Source organism: Pleurodeles waltl, chromosome 4_2 (genome assembly GCF_031143425.1).
Source record: "Pleurodeles waltl isolate 20211129_DDA chromosome 4_2, aPleWal1.hap1.20221129, whole genome shotgun sequence".
Classification (NCBI taxonomy): Eukaryota; Metazoa; Chordata; class Amphibia; order Caudata; family Salamandridae; genus Pleurodeles; species Pleurodeles waltl.
Window position 1 is genome coordinate 69,721,065 of NC_090443.1, and position 15,914 is coordinate 69,736,978.

General features: G+C 46.9%; 1 protein-coding gene across 5 annotated transcripts in view; it reads left to right on the forward strand.

Annotated features, from left to right (window-relative positions):
* BAZ2A (bromodomain adjacent to zinc finger domain 2A) overlaps positions 1–15,914 on the forward strand; it is an 867,588-nt gene that overhangs the window by 540,786 nt on the left and 310,888 nt on the right. For all 5 annotated transcript variants that reach the window (XM_069230685.1, XM_069230689.1, XM_069230688.1 and 2 more), the window contains one exon: positions 13,637–14,346. In XM_069230685.1, coding sequence (XP_069086786.1) covers positions 13,637–14,346 — 710 coding nt within the window. The remainder of the gene's footprint in view (positions 1–13,636; positions 14,347–15,914) is intronic.

Below are 15,914 nucleotides of genomic sequence, written 5' to 3' on the forward strand. Positions count from 1 at the left end.
GTCGTGGTGGTCTGTATACTAGGGTTCTACCCAGGGAGAATTTGTTTTTTATGCATATCTTGAACATGAGATGCTCATGTTGCTGGTGTAGGTGTCTTTGTAGGTGGGGCAGCTGATAGTATCTGTAGGAGGCTGGCCTGGTGTGTGATGGACACCTATGGTGTTGGCACCTTATACCAGGTCCAGGCAATCCTTATTAGTGAGTGTTACAGTGTGTGTCTAAGAAGACTCTCTAGTGGTAGCTGTGGTGAGCAGCCAAGACTTATCTAGGAGTGTGAAGCACTTGCAATACCTCTTTGGTCACACAGTAGCTTATCACACTTGAAAGGAACCACACAGTGTTGCAAAAATAAAGGTACTTTATTATAGTAACACTGAACTAGAATACTGTAGGCAATCCCCACTTTCTGAAGGTAAGTACACACAAAATATACACAGGGAAGGACTAGAAACTAGACTAAAAACATTAGAAACAGCAAGAGCCCCATAGGGGGGCCAAACCACATACTAAAATAGTGGAATGTGAGAATAAGTCCCACATCAGAGGATATGGAGTAGTTAGCCAAGGTCTGGTAGAGTAAGGAACCCCCAGAGGAGAGTATCTAGAAGACTCCCAGTGACCAGGAGCAGAGGTGTAAGTTACCTGGTTGTCCCATAATCTAACATGGGGATTTGGAATTGGAACAATGCAAGAACCCAATGGTGGATTCCTGATGAAGAAGACCTGTAAAAGAAGGGTAGAGAGTCCAGTCCACACAGGAGTGTCCAGGTGTGGCAAGAGGCATTACACACCCTTCTGTGGGTGAAGATCAGGGACGACAGTGGTTGATGAAATCCAGCTGCGGAGTCCAGGAGCTGCAGAGGAGTCCCTGAAGTCGCCTAGGAGCTGTCCCTTAACGGTTACCGGATTGCAGATGGGTCATTGGTCGGGAGGACCACCAACAAGCACAAGCAAATTCAAATTGGAGCTGAAGAAGATTTGCAGGGCTGAAGAGGACCCGCAAAGGTCGAGGAGTCTCGACTCTTGGAAGCGAGTCCAGGCTGACCCTAAATGACAGGAGAGCCAGCAGAAGAAGTCGGAGCCCCACAAGCAGTCCACTGACTGCGGGCACAGTAAGTCGCCGTGAGCCCCAGGTAGCACTCCTGAGAAGAGTCCCACATCGCTGGAGCAGCAGAGAGGAGACTGTCCTTGTAGGAGTAGAGTGCTGGGGCTGGGGCTACTTGTAGCCTGATATCCCTCTGAGCAGGAGTCAACAAACCTTGGTTGCTGCAACAGTCGCTGTGCATAGGGATTCTGTCCTGGAGGAAGAGGCAAGGGCTCACTGTCTTCCAAGTTGGACAGAAGGCAGAAAGGACACAGAGAACCCCTCAGAATCACCACCTGTGTTGGAGAATCTTCGCCGGTCCAGAGGACAGCAGATCTCAGCAGCCGGACACCGTTGCCTTGGGTGCCTGCAGATGCAGGGGAGTGACTCCTTCACTCCAAGGGAGATTCCTTCTTGCTTCTTTGGTGCAGATGTACAGACATGGAAATGTTGCAAAGTGCTGACAGGGAGCTGCGGAAACACTGTTGCAAGGAGAGGTTGTCTTGGTGTTGCAGTCGTGTTTGATTTCTGTGGAGTCCAGCAACGGTTTGGGTGGCCAGGAGCAGAAGAGGTCGTTGCAGAGGAGTCCTGGTGGAGTCTTAAATGCCGAATCTGGGGACCCACAGCAAGGGAGTCCCTAAATAGCCCAAAACGGGGCTTGGTCACTTTGCAAGGTAACCACCTATCAGAGGGGGTCACTGACGTCATCTGCCTAACCTGACCAGTCAGATGCTCCCAGGAGTCTCTGTCCATCTTGGTTTCAAGATGGGGGAATCAAGTGGCCAACTGGAGGAGCTCTGGGCACCACCCCTGGGGTGGTAATGACAGGGAGTGGTCACTCCCTCTCCTTTGTGCAGTTTTGCACCAGAGCAGGGACCGGGGGTCCCTGGACTGGTGTATACCAGATTATGCAAGGAGGGCACCAAGTGTGCCCTTCAAAGCAAGCCGGTGGCGTGGGGAGGCACCCACTCCCCAGCCTTGTAACACGTATTTCCAAGGGAGAGGAGGTTGCACCGCTCTCCCATGGGAAGTTCTTTATTCTGCCTTCCCCTGCTTGACCTGGTCAAGCAGCAGGAGGGCAGAATCCTGCCTCAGGGGCTGCAGCACCGTGAGCTGCTCGCAGACCCTGGAAGACTTGCCAAAGCAAGACTGGGGGGGGGGTCTTCTAAGGAGCCCCCAGAGTGCATGGAATCCTGCCACCAATACTGGCATCAGTATTGTGGTATGATTCTAACATATTTGATACGAAACATGCCTAGGTTCGGAGTTACCATTATGTAACTGGACCATAGGTAGTGCCCTATGGCCAGTACATAGCTAAACTGGCTTCCTCGCACTTAAGAAGTCCAGGGATTTGGAACTGGAGTTTGTAGGGGCACCTCTGCTCTTGCAGAAGTGCTCACACACAGGGACCTGCACCCTGCCCATAGGGCTGGAAGGGCCTATGATAGAGGTGACTTACCATGACCTGGTGTAGTGACCAGCAATGAAAAGGGTGCATGCACCTTTTCACGACGGCTGCAAATGGCAGGCCTGCAGACACAGTTTGCATGGGCTCCCATGGGTGGCATAATACATGTTGCAATCCATGGGGGATTCCTGGTGTACCAATGCCTTGGGTACCTAAGTACCATATACTAGGGACTTACAGGGGTGCACCAATATGCCAATTGTGGGGTATAAACGGTACCAAGGCAACCAAACTTAGAGGAAAGAGCACAATTACTTGGATCCTGGTTAGCAGGATCCCAGTGAAAACAGTTTAAGAACACTGACAAGACGCAAAAAATGGGGGTAACCATGCCAAAAAGAGGGACTTTCATACAGTATCTTTGAATGTGATGGAGACTCCACTCCCTGACTTGTGCTAATGGTTTTGCCTAGTGCTCTAGCAGCTGGCTGGGATGGCCATATTGATGTCCTATGCTGAGGTTGAGATTAACTGTGTTTCTGTGAGAAAGAGCCAGACTGGAGGATGGTTGTGCAGTAGGTCCCATATCTCCGTGGCATGTTTGGTGAGCGTGTGAGTGTTGAGGAGCATGCATTTTGAGTGTTGCATGCTGTTTGGATGGTGTCCGATGTGTGTGAGTGGGTGGCTGAGTTTTGTGAGTGTGAGCAAGTGGGATGCTGTTAGTGCAGGAGTGGTAGGTGTATGATGTAGGAGAGTGCATAAAAAACGTGCAGTATGCACATATGAATGTTCTTTCCGTGTTGTGCGGTGTGAGCAGCGGCTGTGGTTAGAAGCATGAAGAGTGCATCAGGCTGTTGGTGGGTAGAGGGATAAATAGAGTTCAGCTGGCGCCTTGTAATTTTACCAGGGAGGGTTGTGGGAGGACCACACATAAGCAATCACACTCATGCATTCACACACACACGCACACCCTTTCACAATACTTACTTACAAATACACACATATTTATACACACATGCACCAAACATTTAAAAAAAAAAAAACTTACCTTCACTGCAGGGCTCAAGAGGGAAGCCTCGCTGGCCACAGAAAGGCTGGGACTGCTGCCTTCCCTCATTGGCTGGCCTTAGATCAGCAATGAGGGTAGGCAGCAGTGCTTCACTCATTACAGAGTGGGATGATGTCAGTGAAACTGCTGACCCCACCCTGTGATGAGGTATCACTGATTGACACTTGTTCCTGGGCACTTAAGGACTTAAAACTGAAGCACCCAGTTCAAAGTCGATCAGTGATGCTCGCCCTCATCATGAGTGGGGGAGGCCTTAAGGCACTTTTGCCAGACTGAGTTTGTCGCATCCACAGGACTGTGAAATCCTCACCCTCGCATGTTCAGCTAAGACAGCCAGGAGCCTGCGCATTTAGTGCCTGTCTAGCTCGTGGCTGCCTGAACTGAACAAGAAGAGTATCTGTCAGGCTGACCTTGTTACCTACCTGCTGCAGCTATTTTGTGGTGCGGAGCATAGTCCAGGAATAGATGGGCTTGCCTGTGGTGCTCCAGTGCCGGATCTGCTGTGTGTCCACGCTGCAGCCTCCATTATATATGTCCTGAGAGGAAGGATGAGCACAGGGTACCAAGGGCAGGAAACCAGTGATGAAACTTCCTGTGCAGATGGATGATGAGGAATCCAGTGATACCACTTACTGTGCAGTTGGGCAATGGAAAATGAAGCCCTTTTGCTTGCCTTCTTCATTTAAAGACGTGGCAAAAAAACGGTGATTATAGAAATATAACAATACACAGGACTTAACCCTTTCACCCATTAATGGGACCATGGTAAGATGTTTAAACAAACAAAATGGTTCAGAGGGACTCTTTCTTAATCAGTCAATATAACACTCTCTTGACACAGTAAACATATTACTCAATTTATTTCTCCAAAATAGTTAGACGTGAAACATTACTGAACAGATCAAAACCTACCTCCTAACAGTGTACATTGTTCATATGCTGGGATGGTTTCAGGAAACAAATGGATAAACCATATTAAAGACACTGACATATGGGTACTTGCATCCTGTGTCCTAATTCCACATCTACAATGGAGATTAATGCAACTCTGTATAACCAACGTAGTCTTGTGCTCTATCATCCAGGGCCGTGTGATAAACAGCTTATAGCTCTTAGTCATTTGTGATGTGACTAAATCCTACGGGTAGTAAAGGGGAACCAGTCTCTCCCCCTCCCCCACATAGTGTAATCAAAGGAAGAGAGCCCCTGTAAACCAGTTATGTCACTTCCTGTGCATATGGATGAGGAGAAATCCCGTGATGTCTCTCCCTTTGCAGATGGATGATGGGAAATAACATAATAGGTACACATGCATGGAATGATATTGCAGTGACTACCATCCTTCAGGCAGAGGAAAAGGAGGATGAAAAGGGTTTGGAATTTGAGCACTAGACAGTGAAGCTGATGCATCTTGAAAAAATACATGGAGAGAGATTAGAAAGGGGCTAAGGAGGGGTGTATAACTTGAAAAGAAACTCATGAGTTCAAGAAAGTAGAAGTTTATGCTACTGTGATAGCTTCGACCCCTTCTACAGCTTCCCCTGCAGGAACTAGTCTGGCCCTTTTGCCCTTATTCCCTAAGGGAGTTCATTGCTTCATTTACCTATCTATGCAGATGTGCTACTATGAGTGGAACCCTTTCAGTAGGCATTTCTCCACAAAATGTAGCATCTGCTTAAAGACAGCTCCTCTGCTAAGCTGTGTTTTCTTAAGTGACTTTAAGGCCATCCTAGAACTAGTGGATGAGGAGTATCATAAATGTGATGAATGGTGTAATAATGTTGTTTGTGCATATCCTCTCCTTTAGCCCGGAAAGACTTAATGAACCATGATAATGGTGGTACGGTCTTTTTGACCAATAGTTGCTACTGACAGTGAAAATTGGGATGGGTGGTTGAACGGGGTGGAGGCAGCAGGTTGTTTTCCAGTCCCATCTTTTGGTACTTGAGTAACAGTAACAGTTTGAGATAAATGCTCAACGAAAGTAAGCTGTACATGACTGACTTGAAAGAGGCTGATTTTTAGCAACACCTCTTGAAGTGAACTGCAAGCAAGGCTTGTTAGAAAAGTAGATTAGCATTCATCCTGTTACTGGTGGGATGCAGAAGGTCCCTAACAGCGTGGGCAGAAGTGTAAAGGGACACCACTGGCAATTACAGGGCTTTGACCCAGTAAAGAAGCCCAGTAGGAATAGGTTCTTCCATTAGTACTGGAGTGGAGTGGAGAAAAAGGCAATCTCCTTTCAAAATGTCAAGAAGTGCCTTATCAACTGAGATTGCCCCAACAACAACCGTAACTCCTAGTCTACAGATAGTCATTCTTTACCAATGGGAGCGATATATATTCATTATTTTTTTAAGGTATCCTGCTGGATCTAAACTATATTGAATGAGTTTTTAACTTCTTGTTTAACCCCTTCGCAGCCAAGGACGTAAAGGTTACGTCCTTGGCTACGGCGCTGAGGCACCTAGGACATAACAGTTACATCCTGGGACCGACTCATGGGGGGAGCCATGAACCTCTCCTCAGCGCACCCATTGCAGGAATGGAAGGGGAATCACTTCCCATTCCACCACCCCTACCCTCCGCCCCTGTGGCATATGATGACGCCAGCGCGCGATCGCGTGCTGACCTCATCAGAGGCCTGCCCCTCTGCACTGGAAGAGATCGGAGGAGAAATGCTTTTGCACTTCTCTGATCACGTGGAAGGGCCAAGAAAGAGGCATCAAAGGAAAGGAAAGGCCTTTCCTTTCCTCTGATGTCTTTCTCAGCATTTCTGCTGCCCGATAGTGAGTTTGGGGGGTGGGGATACATTTTTTTATTTGTTTTTTTTTATATGTGGGGAGCGACCCCTTAAGCAAGGGTTGATCCCTGGGGGGCAAAATTACTTTTAGGCCATTTCTGCCCCCAAGTGGGGCAGAAAGCAGTAGACACCAGAGATTTTTTTTTATTTTTTTTTTATTGACATGTGGGGAGCAAACTCTTAGGCAAGGGTCGCTCCCTGGGGGGGGCAGATTTACTTTTAAGCCATTTCTGCTCCCCTTGGGGGCAAATCGGCCTATTTTTATTAGGCCAGTATGCCCCAAGGGGTGCAGAAACCACTAGGCACCAGGGCTTTATTTTTTTCGCTCCAATTTCACGCAAGGGGGGGGTGGGGGGGGCAAATTTATTTTAGGCCATTTCTGCTCCCCGGGGGGGGGGGAGGGGATGAAACCACTTAGGCACCAGGGTTTGGTATGTGTGTGTTTTGTTTGGGGGGCAGCCCCTTGGGCAAGGGTCTCTCCCCCATTGGGGCACATTACTGTTGGTCATATCGGCCCCCCCTCCCCACCCCTGGGGCAGATCAGCCTATTTTTGGAAGCCCCATCCGCTCCCAAGGGGGGCAGAAAGCCGACCAGAGACCAGGGAAGATTTTTTTTCTCAAAATAAGAGGGTGGGGGTATGACCATGCACCCACCCTAAATAAATGGGGCCAAAGTTGTTATGCCCTCAAGTGGGCAGATGGGGCAATTATCCCCGATCCACACCCGGGGGGGGCAGAAAGTCTACTAGATGCCAGGGAATTTAAAAAATAAAAGAAAAAATAGTGGGGTGGTGGCTACCAACCAGTACGAGCCTGATTATGCCCCCACCCCAACTGAAGGGAGTAACAATCTTTGAGCTCTCCCCCGCACACCAATACATCTTATCCCACGGCAAGCAAGAGGACGTTTGATTATTTTGGTTTTTGGTTTTATATTTAGGCCATGAGAGCTTGGGGAACTCTCAAAATTGTCCCACTTGGAATGGTGAGAGCTGCACTTTTTGGACTTTGAGACGTTGCCATGTAGAAAAATCCACAAGACCTAGACACATCTGAAGACTAAACATCTGAGTGATTCCAGGGTGGTGTGCTTCACATGCACCCTGCACCATTTTCTGACTCACAGTGCCCTGTAAACCTCCAACTTTGATGGAAATCGCACATTTTTCCCACATTTTTTCAATGGAATCTGCAGGAATCCACAAAATTCCTATCACCCAGCATTCTCATCATCTATACCGATATAAATTCTGCTGCACCTGTCGGCCTAAAAATTTTTTTTTTCAAACTGCCCTTTTGGACCCGTTTTGGTTCCCCCTCAATTTCGATTTTTTTTTGCCCACCTACACTAGTGAGGTATCATTTGTACCGGGAGACTGAGGGGAACGTTGGGTGGTAGGAAATTTGTCCTGGTGCGATGATACCACACAGAAATGTGGGAAAAATTAGATTTTTTTATTTGAGCTAAATTTGAAGTTTGCTGAGGATACTGGGTAAGAAAACATTGTGGGATCCACGCAAGCCCTACCTCCCTGGACTCCCTCAGGTGTTACGTTTTTCAGAAATGTCTGGGTTTGGTAGGTTTCCCTAGATGGCTGCTGAGCCCAGGACCAAAAACGCAAGAGCCCTCCCCGCAAAAACAGGTAGTTTTGTATTTGATCATTTTGATGTGTCCAGAAGGTGTTTCGGGCATTTCCTTTCACGGGCACTAGGCCCACCCACACAAGTGAGGTACCATTTTTATCGGATGAATTGGGAGAACGCTTTCTGGAAGATAATTTGTGGCTCCTCTCAGATTCCAGAACTTTCTGTCACCAAAATGTGAGGAAAAAGGTGTTTTTTGCCAGATTTTAAGGTTTGCAAAGGATTCTGGGTAACAGAACCTGGTGAGAGCCCCACAAGTCACCCCATCTTGGATTCCCCTGGGTGTCTAGTTTTTGAAAAAATGCGCAGGTTTGGTAGGTTTCCCTAGGTGCCGGCTGAGCTAGAGGCCAAAATCTACAGCTGGGCACTTTGCAAAAAACACTTCAGATTTCAATGTAAAAGTGTGATGTGTCCAAATTGCGTTTCCTGTTGCGAGCATTAGGCCTACCCATGCAAGTGAGGTACTATTTTTATCGGGAGACTTGGGGAAACACAGAATAGCAAAACAAGTGTCTTTCTCTACATTTTTTCCTTCCAAATGTAAGACAGTGTGTAAAAAAGACGTCTATTTGAGAAATGCCCTGTAATTCACATGCTAGTATGGGCACCCCGGAATTCTGAGATGTGCAAATAACCACTGCTTCTCAACACCCTATCTTTATATTTCAGCAAATTAATTGCTGTATACCCGGCATAGAATGAAAACCCATTGCAAGGTGCAGCTCATTTATTGGCTCTGGGTACCTAGGGTTCTTGATGAACATACAAGCCCTATATATCCCCGCAACCAAAAGAGTCCAGCAGACGTAACCGTATATTGCTTTCAAAAATCTGACATGGCAGGAAAAAGTTACAGAGTAAACGTAGAGAAAAATTGCTGTTTCCTTCACCTCAATTTTAATATTTTTTTATTTCAGCTGTTATTTTCTGTAGGAAACCCTTGTAGGATCTACACAAATTATCCCTTGGTGAAATGAGAATTTTGTCTACTTTCCAGAAATGTTTAGCTTTCACACCCATTTCTATCACTAACTGGAAGGAGGCTGAAAGCACAAAAAGGGGTATGTCCCAGTAAAATGCCGAAATTGTGTTGAAAAATGTGGTTTTCTAATTCAAGTCTGCCTGTTCCTGAAAGATGCTGATTTTATCACCGAAAACCCTTTGTTGATGCCATTTTCAGGGGAAAAAGCACAAGCCTTCTTCTGCAGCCCTTTGTTCCCATTTCTTTGAATAAACAAAATCTTAGCTGTATTTTGGCTAATCTCTTGTTCTCCTTCAGGGGGAACCTACAAAGTCTGGGGTACCTCTGGAATCTCTAGGATGTTGGAAAAACGTACACAAATTTGGCATGGGTATCTTATGTGGACAAAAGGTTATGAGCGCTGTAAGGAAATGCCTCCTTGGCATGGTTACCCCCTGACGTTTTGCCTTTGCTGATGCTAATTTATGATTTGAAAGTGTGCTGGGACCCTGCTAACCAGGCCCCAGCACCAGTGTTCTTTCCCTAAACTGTACCTTTGTCTCCACAATTTGCACAACCCTGGCACTCAGGTAAGTCCCTTGTAACTGGTACCCCTGATACCAAGGGTCCTGATGCCAGGGAAGGTTTCTAAGGGCTGTAGCATGTCTTATGCCACCCTACAGAGCCCTCACTCAGCACATGCACACTGCTTCACAGCTTGTGTGTGCTGATGGGGAGAAAATGACTACGTTGACATGGCCCTCCCCTCAGAGGGCCATGCCAACCTCACACCTCCTGTGGCATAGGTAAGTCACCCCTATAGCAGGCCTTACAGCGCTAAGGCAGGGTGCACTATACCACCGGTGAGGGCATAAGTGCATGAGCACTATGCCCCTACAGTGTCTAAGCCAAATCTTAGACATTGTCAGTGCAGGGTAGCCATAAGACTAAATGGTCTGGGAGTCTGTCAAACACAAACTCCACAGCACCATAATGGCTACACTGAAAACTGGGAGGTTTTGTATCAAACTTCTCAGCACAATAAATGCACACTGATGCCAATGTGCAATATATTGTAAAATACACCCAGAGGGCATCTTAGAGATGCCCCCTGAAATCAAATTCGACTTCCAGTGTAGGCTGACTAGTTTTTGCCAGCCTGCCACTCACCAGACATGTTGCTGGCCACATGGGGAGAGTGCCTTTGTCACTCTGTGGCCAGGAACAAAGCCTGTACTGGGTGGTGGTGCTTCTCACCTCCCCCTTCAGGAACTGTAACACCTGGCGGTGAGCCTCAAAGGCTCAGCCCCTTCGTTACAGCGCCACAGGGCATCCCAGCTAGTGGAGATGCCCGCCCCTCCGGCCACTGCCCCCACTTTTGGCGGCAAGGCTTGAGGAGATAATAAGGAAAACAAGGAGGAGTCACCCACCAGTCAGGACAGCCCCTAAGGTGTCCTGAGCTGAGGTGACTCTTACTTTAGAAATCCTCCATCTTGTAGATGTAAGATTCCCCCAATAGGATTAGGGATGTGGCCCCCCTCCCCACAGGGATGAGGCACCAAGAGGGTGTAGCAACCCTCAAGGACAGTAGCCATTGGCTACTGCCCTCCCAGACCTAAACACACCCCTAAATTCAGTATTTAGGGGCCCCAAGAACCTAGGAAACTAGATTCCTGCAACCTTAACAAGAAGAAGGACTGCTGACCTGAAGCCCTGCAGTGAAGACGGAGACAACAACTGCTTTGGCCCCAGCCCTACCGGCCTGTCTCCCAACTTCGAAGAAAACTGCAACAGCGACGCATCCAACAGGGACCAGCGACCTCTGAGGCCTCAGAGGACTGCCCTGCAACCAAGGACCAAGAAACTCCCGTGAACAGCGGCCCTGTTCAACAATCTGCAACTTTCTTGCAACAAAGAAACTACTCTAAGGACCTCACGTTTCCCACCGGAAGCATGAGACTTTCCACTCTGCACCCGACGCCCCCGGCTCGACCTGCGGAAAACCAACACTACAGGGAGGACTCCCCGGCGACTGCGAGCCCGTGAGTAGCCAGAGACGACCCCCCTGAGCCCCCACAGCGACGCCTGCAGAGGAAATCCAGAGGCTCCCCCTGACCGCGACTGCCTGTAACAAGGGACCCGACTGGAACCAACACTGCACCCGCAGCCCCCAGGACCTGAAGGAACCGAACTCCAGTGCAGGAGCGACCCCCAGGCGACCCTCTGCCTAGCCCAGGTGGGGGCTACCCGGAGGAGCCCCCCCTGTGCCTCCCTGCATCGTTGAAGAGACCCCCGGGTCTCCCCATTGCTTTCAATACAAAACCCAACACCTGTTTGCACTCTGCACCCAGCCGCCCCTGTGCCGCTTAGGGTGTACTTTCTGTGCCTGCTTGTGTCCCCCTCGGTGCCCTGGAAAACCCCCCCGGTCTGCCCCCCCGAGGACACGGGTACTTACCTTCTGGCAGACTGGAACCAGGGCACCCCTGTTCTCCATTGAAGCCTATGTGTTTTGGGCACCTCTTTGACCTCTGCACCTGACCGGCCCTGAGCTGCTGGTGTGGTAACTTTGGGGTTGCCTTGAACCCCCAACGGTGGGCTACCTTGGACCCAACTTTGAACCCTGTAAGTGTTTTACTTACCTGTGAACTTAACAATTACTTACTTCCCCCAGGAACTGTTGATTTTTGCAGTGTCCACTTTTAAAATAGCTTATTGCCATTTTTGCCAAAACTGTACATGCTATTGTGATGATTAAAAGTTCCTAGAATACCTGAGTGAAATACCTTTTATTTTAAGTATTACTTGTAAATCCTGAACCTGTGGTTCTTAAAATAAACTAAGAAAATATATTTTTCTATATAAAAACCTAGTGGCCTGGAGTAAGTCTTTGAGTGTGTGTTCCTCATTTATTGCCTGTGTGTGTACAACAAATGCTTAACACTACCTTCTGATAAACCTACTGCTCGACCACACTACCACAAAATAGAGCATTAGAATTATCTCTTTTTGCCACTATCTTACCTCTAAGGGGAACCCTTGGACTCTGTGCACACTATTTCTTACTCTGAAATAGTATATACAGAGCCAACTTCCTACAAGCGCCTAAGCACAAACTGCCCCAAACAGCCAAAAAAGGGCTTGGCACCTGAGGGGGAAAAGGCCTGGCAGCGAAAGGGTTAAGCCTTGTGTTATGATCTGCTTTTTAATGGTGTTTTGTATTGATTTTTGTATTCTGATGGTATTGTACATTGTAATTTTATGGGTTATGAACTATTAAAAATGCACATAATATTGTCTGACAATTCTCTTTCACACCAGAAATCAAACCACTATCCAGGCAAAGGTAAAGGATGTGAACGATGCATAACTTTAGTTTTCGAGCCATGCTCATCTCAAGACACTGGTGCTTCTACACTGCTTCTGTAAATGGCCTGAGGGTCACTGCTCAATGGAATTCTGGAGTCAGAATGACCCTGACACTTACAGTCAGTCATAGGTGTCTGAAAAGTTTGAGAGAGTGTTGCCAGGAGTAAGCAAATACATTATTACTGACTTCCTGTGGGGGTACAGCCTTCCTCAGTTGGGTATTATGGAGACACTTCTGAAGCTGCTTACCAGAAGCAACCACTGACGAGTTAACTCCTGTGTAGGAGCCACATCACAATTCATGGCAAAACATTATCTCCACAGAGTTTACACTGGTGCAAAGCCCACGGCTTCCTGGTCCAGACTGGGAGGAGTCTGAACATCTTGCAGGTGACAAGATAATATATCCTAGATTACTCACAGAGCATCAGAGGTTGCTTGCTACTTGGGGACACTGTTGAAATGAACTGCAAAACATAGTCCAATTCCATGGTTGCATGGTAAAATGGGCTCCAGTCCTGATCATTGAGTTAGCAAAAAGCTAGTGACTGTCATTTCTTCCTGGCCTGCATGATTTAACAGATTGTTTGTAAAACTGGAACACAATCTGAAGTACCTCTAATCTGTGATTAGGATCCTCTTTAACTATGTGGTTTGGCATTGTTGCTCCACTTGAACACCTAATGACCTTGGACAGTATGTACATATGTTTTCGGATGAATTATGCCACCAAGTATCTTGAGGCTCTGCCCTTAAGGAGCAACACCACCCTTCTGGTAGCCCAGGCTTTCTTTAGGTGTGCCAGAGTTGAATTGCACAGTGTTCTGGCATGTGGGGAGTATAAGGCTTGGGCTCTGGAAGACAGCTGTGCATACAGGGGCTCTGATGGGTATTAAAGGGTACAACCACACCTTTTCTTCATTTTTTAAATAAACTGAGTCACACTGTTCAATAGTGGTATGATTCTGTCTTTAGCAACTGGGTTTCACAGTGATAGGGAGGCTTCTGAAGTGCACGTTTAGAATTCACAATGGTGATTAACATTTACTAAAGGTCTTTTGATGTGAATTTAAACAATGTTGTGGAGAGAAGTAAGACATTTGTGCTTGCGTAGAAGCTGCCATACTACACAACTTAAGTAAAATCGGATTAGTTGTCTCGGATTGTCTACTTCCTCACTTCCCTGATGATATCCTCATTCTACTCCTCCCTTTGAGTATGTCCATCCAACTTGTCTGATAACTTCCCCCATCCTGTCTTCAACAAAAGTTTCTAAATGAAGTTTTCTCTCCCATAGCTCAAGATAACTTATCAGAAGAGAAAGAAGAAGTCTCTGAACCTGTGGTCCCCAAAATCTCACCTTTGAAAGCTGAACCCACTGAAATTTCAGTCCCTGACCAGACCACCTGCTCTTCGCGCAGGGCACGAGGCAGGCCCCGAAAACCCAAGCCAGAGTCACTGCTGCTGCCACCTCGTACTCCTCCACCTATACATCTGCCGCAGCCAGAGCAACTGCCACAAGAGCGACCTCTGTCCTATCCAACTCCGCAGCAGCTCAGCAGTAAGAAACTGAAGAGCATAGAGAAGAGCATAGTGGTAAACAGCACCTTTGAAGATTCCTCACTCTTTGCACAGAGCCAGCACGACCTCAGCCAGTCTGCGTTTCTGTCCTGGCTAAGTCAGACTCACAATGGTCTTGCCAACAGTCCCGACCAGACTCGAGCAAGCACCCCTGAATACCTTGAAACATGCCCCTGCCCGCCTGAAGAAATTCTGGCAAGCACACCTACCATTCCCAGACCGGAGATAAGGGACACAAAATGTGCCAATGAGGGTGATAAGAAGAAGGCGCCCTGGTTTCATCTGCTACCCAGACTTTCATGTGAACCCTTTCTTGTTGATCATGCACACACTACCTCTGTAGAAGTCCCCTCTAGTAATCCATTGCCTAAACCTTGTGATCATCCTCACCCAACGTCCGTACACTGCACATCCCCAGCAAAAGAGGTAAGAAACAAGAAAACCTGGAAGCAAAATCTTTAATTTGAATTTCTTCAAATATGTTTGGTGATATTGCAGATTTTCTTGCACTTGTTTTTTTTCTGTCACCATGGGGAAGTAGATGTGCTTGGGTTGTTTAACAATTCTGCCCACATTGTTCTGACAAGTACATCAAGTGACTTTCACTGAATATGCAAACAATACATTCAGCCTTATCAAGTCTGCAGCTTGAGGAGTTTTAGTTTTTGCTAGAATAGGTTCAGGTCTTCAGCCAGAGGCAAATGCACCTAGTTTGTAGGTTCTTGTGATGCATCCTGTTTACTTCATCCCTTGTGTTTTGTTCTGCCCTAGATAATCCTGAAGTTGGCTTTAAATATGGGGTAGAAAGGTCTGACTTCCAAAGACTGTCTTGTAGTATGTGGTTGTGATAGTTACTATGTATACTAATCCATCTTGATGAATGCACCTTTGAGGTCTTTTTTGGAAGGGGCTTCTCAGTGCAGTTGGATGTTACTAGGCACTAACTGGTAGCATTACTGTAATCTCAACCGCTGTAATGGGGGGCCACATAATATTGATTTCAAACTGAATATTTGGATTTCCCAGTTTGAGACCTGTATTTGTTGGGGTAGCTGGATTGGAACAATTATGGCATGTTCCAGGTGGTGATTTGAGTTTTGTGTAATACAGTATATGAAAGCTAATAAATGGAATGTCCAGTCGGTTCTTTTCTTTTCAAAATTAAATGAGTTCATTGCAAGCATGTAGATTATAGTTAACTTAAAAATAGGATACACTGAGAAAACCACAAATACTTATATCCTTCTGGACTGAACACCCAACCTTAAATATGATTGTAACTGACTCTCAGCTATGTGCTACAGGATAGTTTACTATTGATTCATGTGGCCCGTGGTTTCTTTGTCTTCTCTGAACTGTTAAGGAGCCCTCTGGTTTTGTCTTTGAGTGGAGGTTTGAGTGATTGAATACAAGCAGCCATATTGGAGCACAGATTTACTTTTAAGTAGCTGCCTGTGGTATACAGTGACATGCCTAAAAATTATAAGCTTAAAAATTGTCAGTTTCATATACCCACCATCATCACAGTATGCATATAGTGGGGAATTTTTGACCCTTCCTTGCTGAGCCCTGATGACTGAGGGGGCCAGCGCACCTGGTCAATGCGAATCCCACAGAACTGACAACAGTTAGTATTGTCTAGCTCAAATGTGGTGTTTATCTTTCAAGGACATGTGCCTCAGAAACTACAGGTCACCCTGCAGAAGGGTGAGTACGCCAATTGGGAGTCATAGTTTCTCCTGTGGCTGTTAACCACAAACTTAGTTAGCAAATAATGTCACTGTGACTGTAATAAGAAAGACCTTTAAAGCCGTGAGGAATAGGCTGATGGTCCTTATGGTTTCAGATTCAGGCCAACCTCCCTGAGTCACTGGGATGAGTCACCACTCTAGAAAAGGGACAACATCATTCTCAAGCTTCCACAGCTGCGACAAGAGGTAGGTAATGGAATTCCAAAGGTATGGGGAGGGTTGTGAATGATGTAGATACGCCAT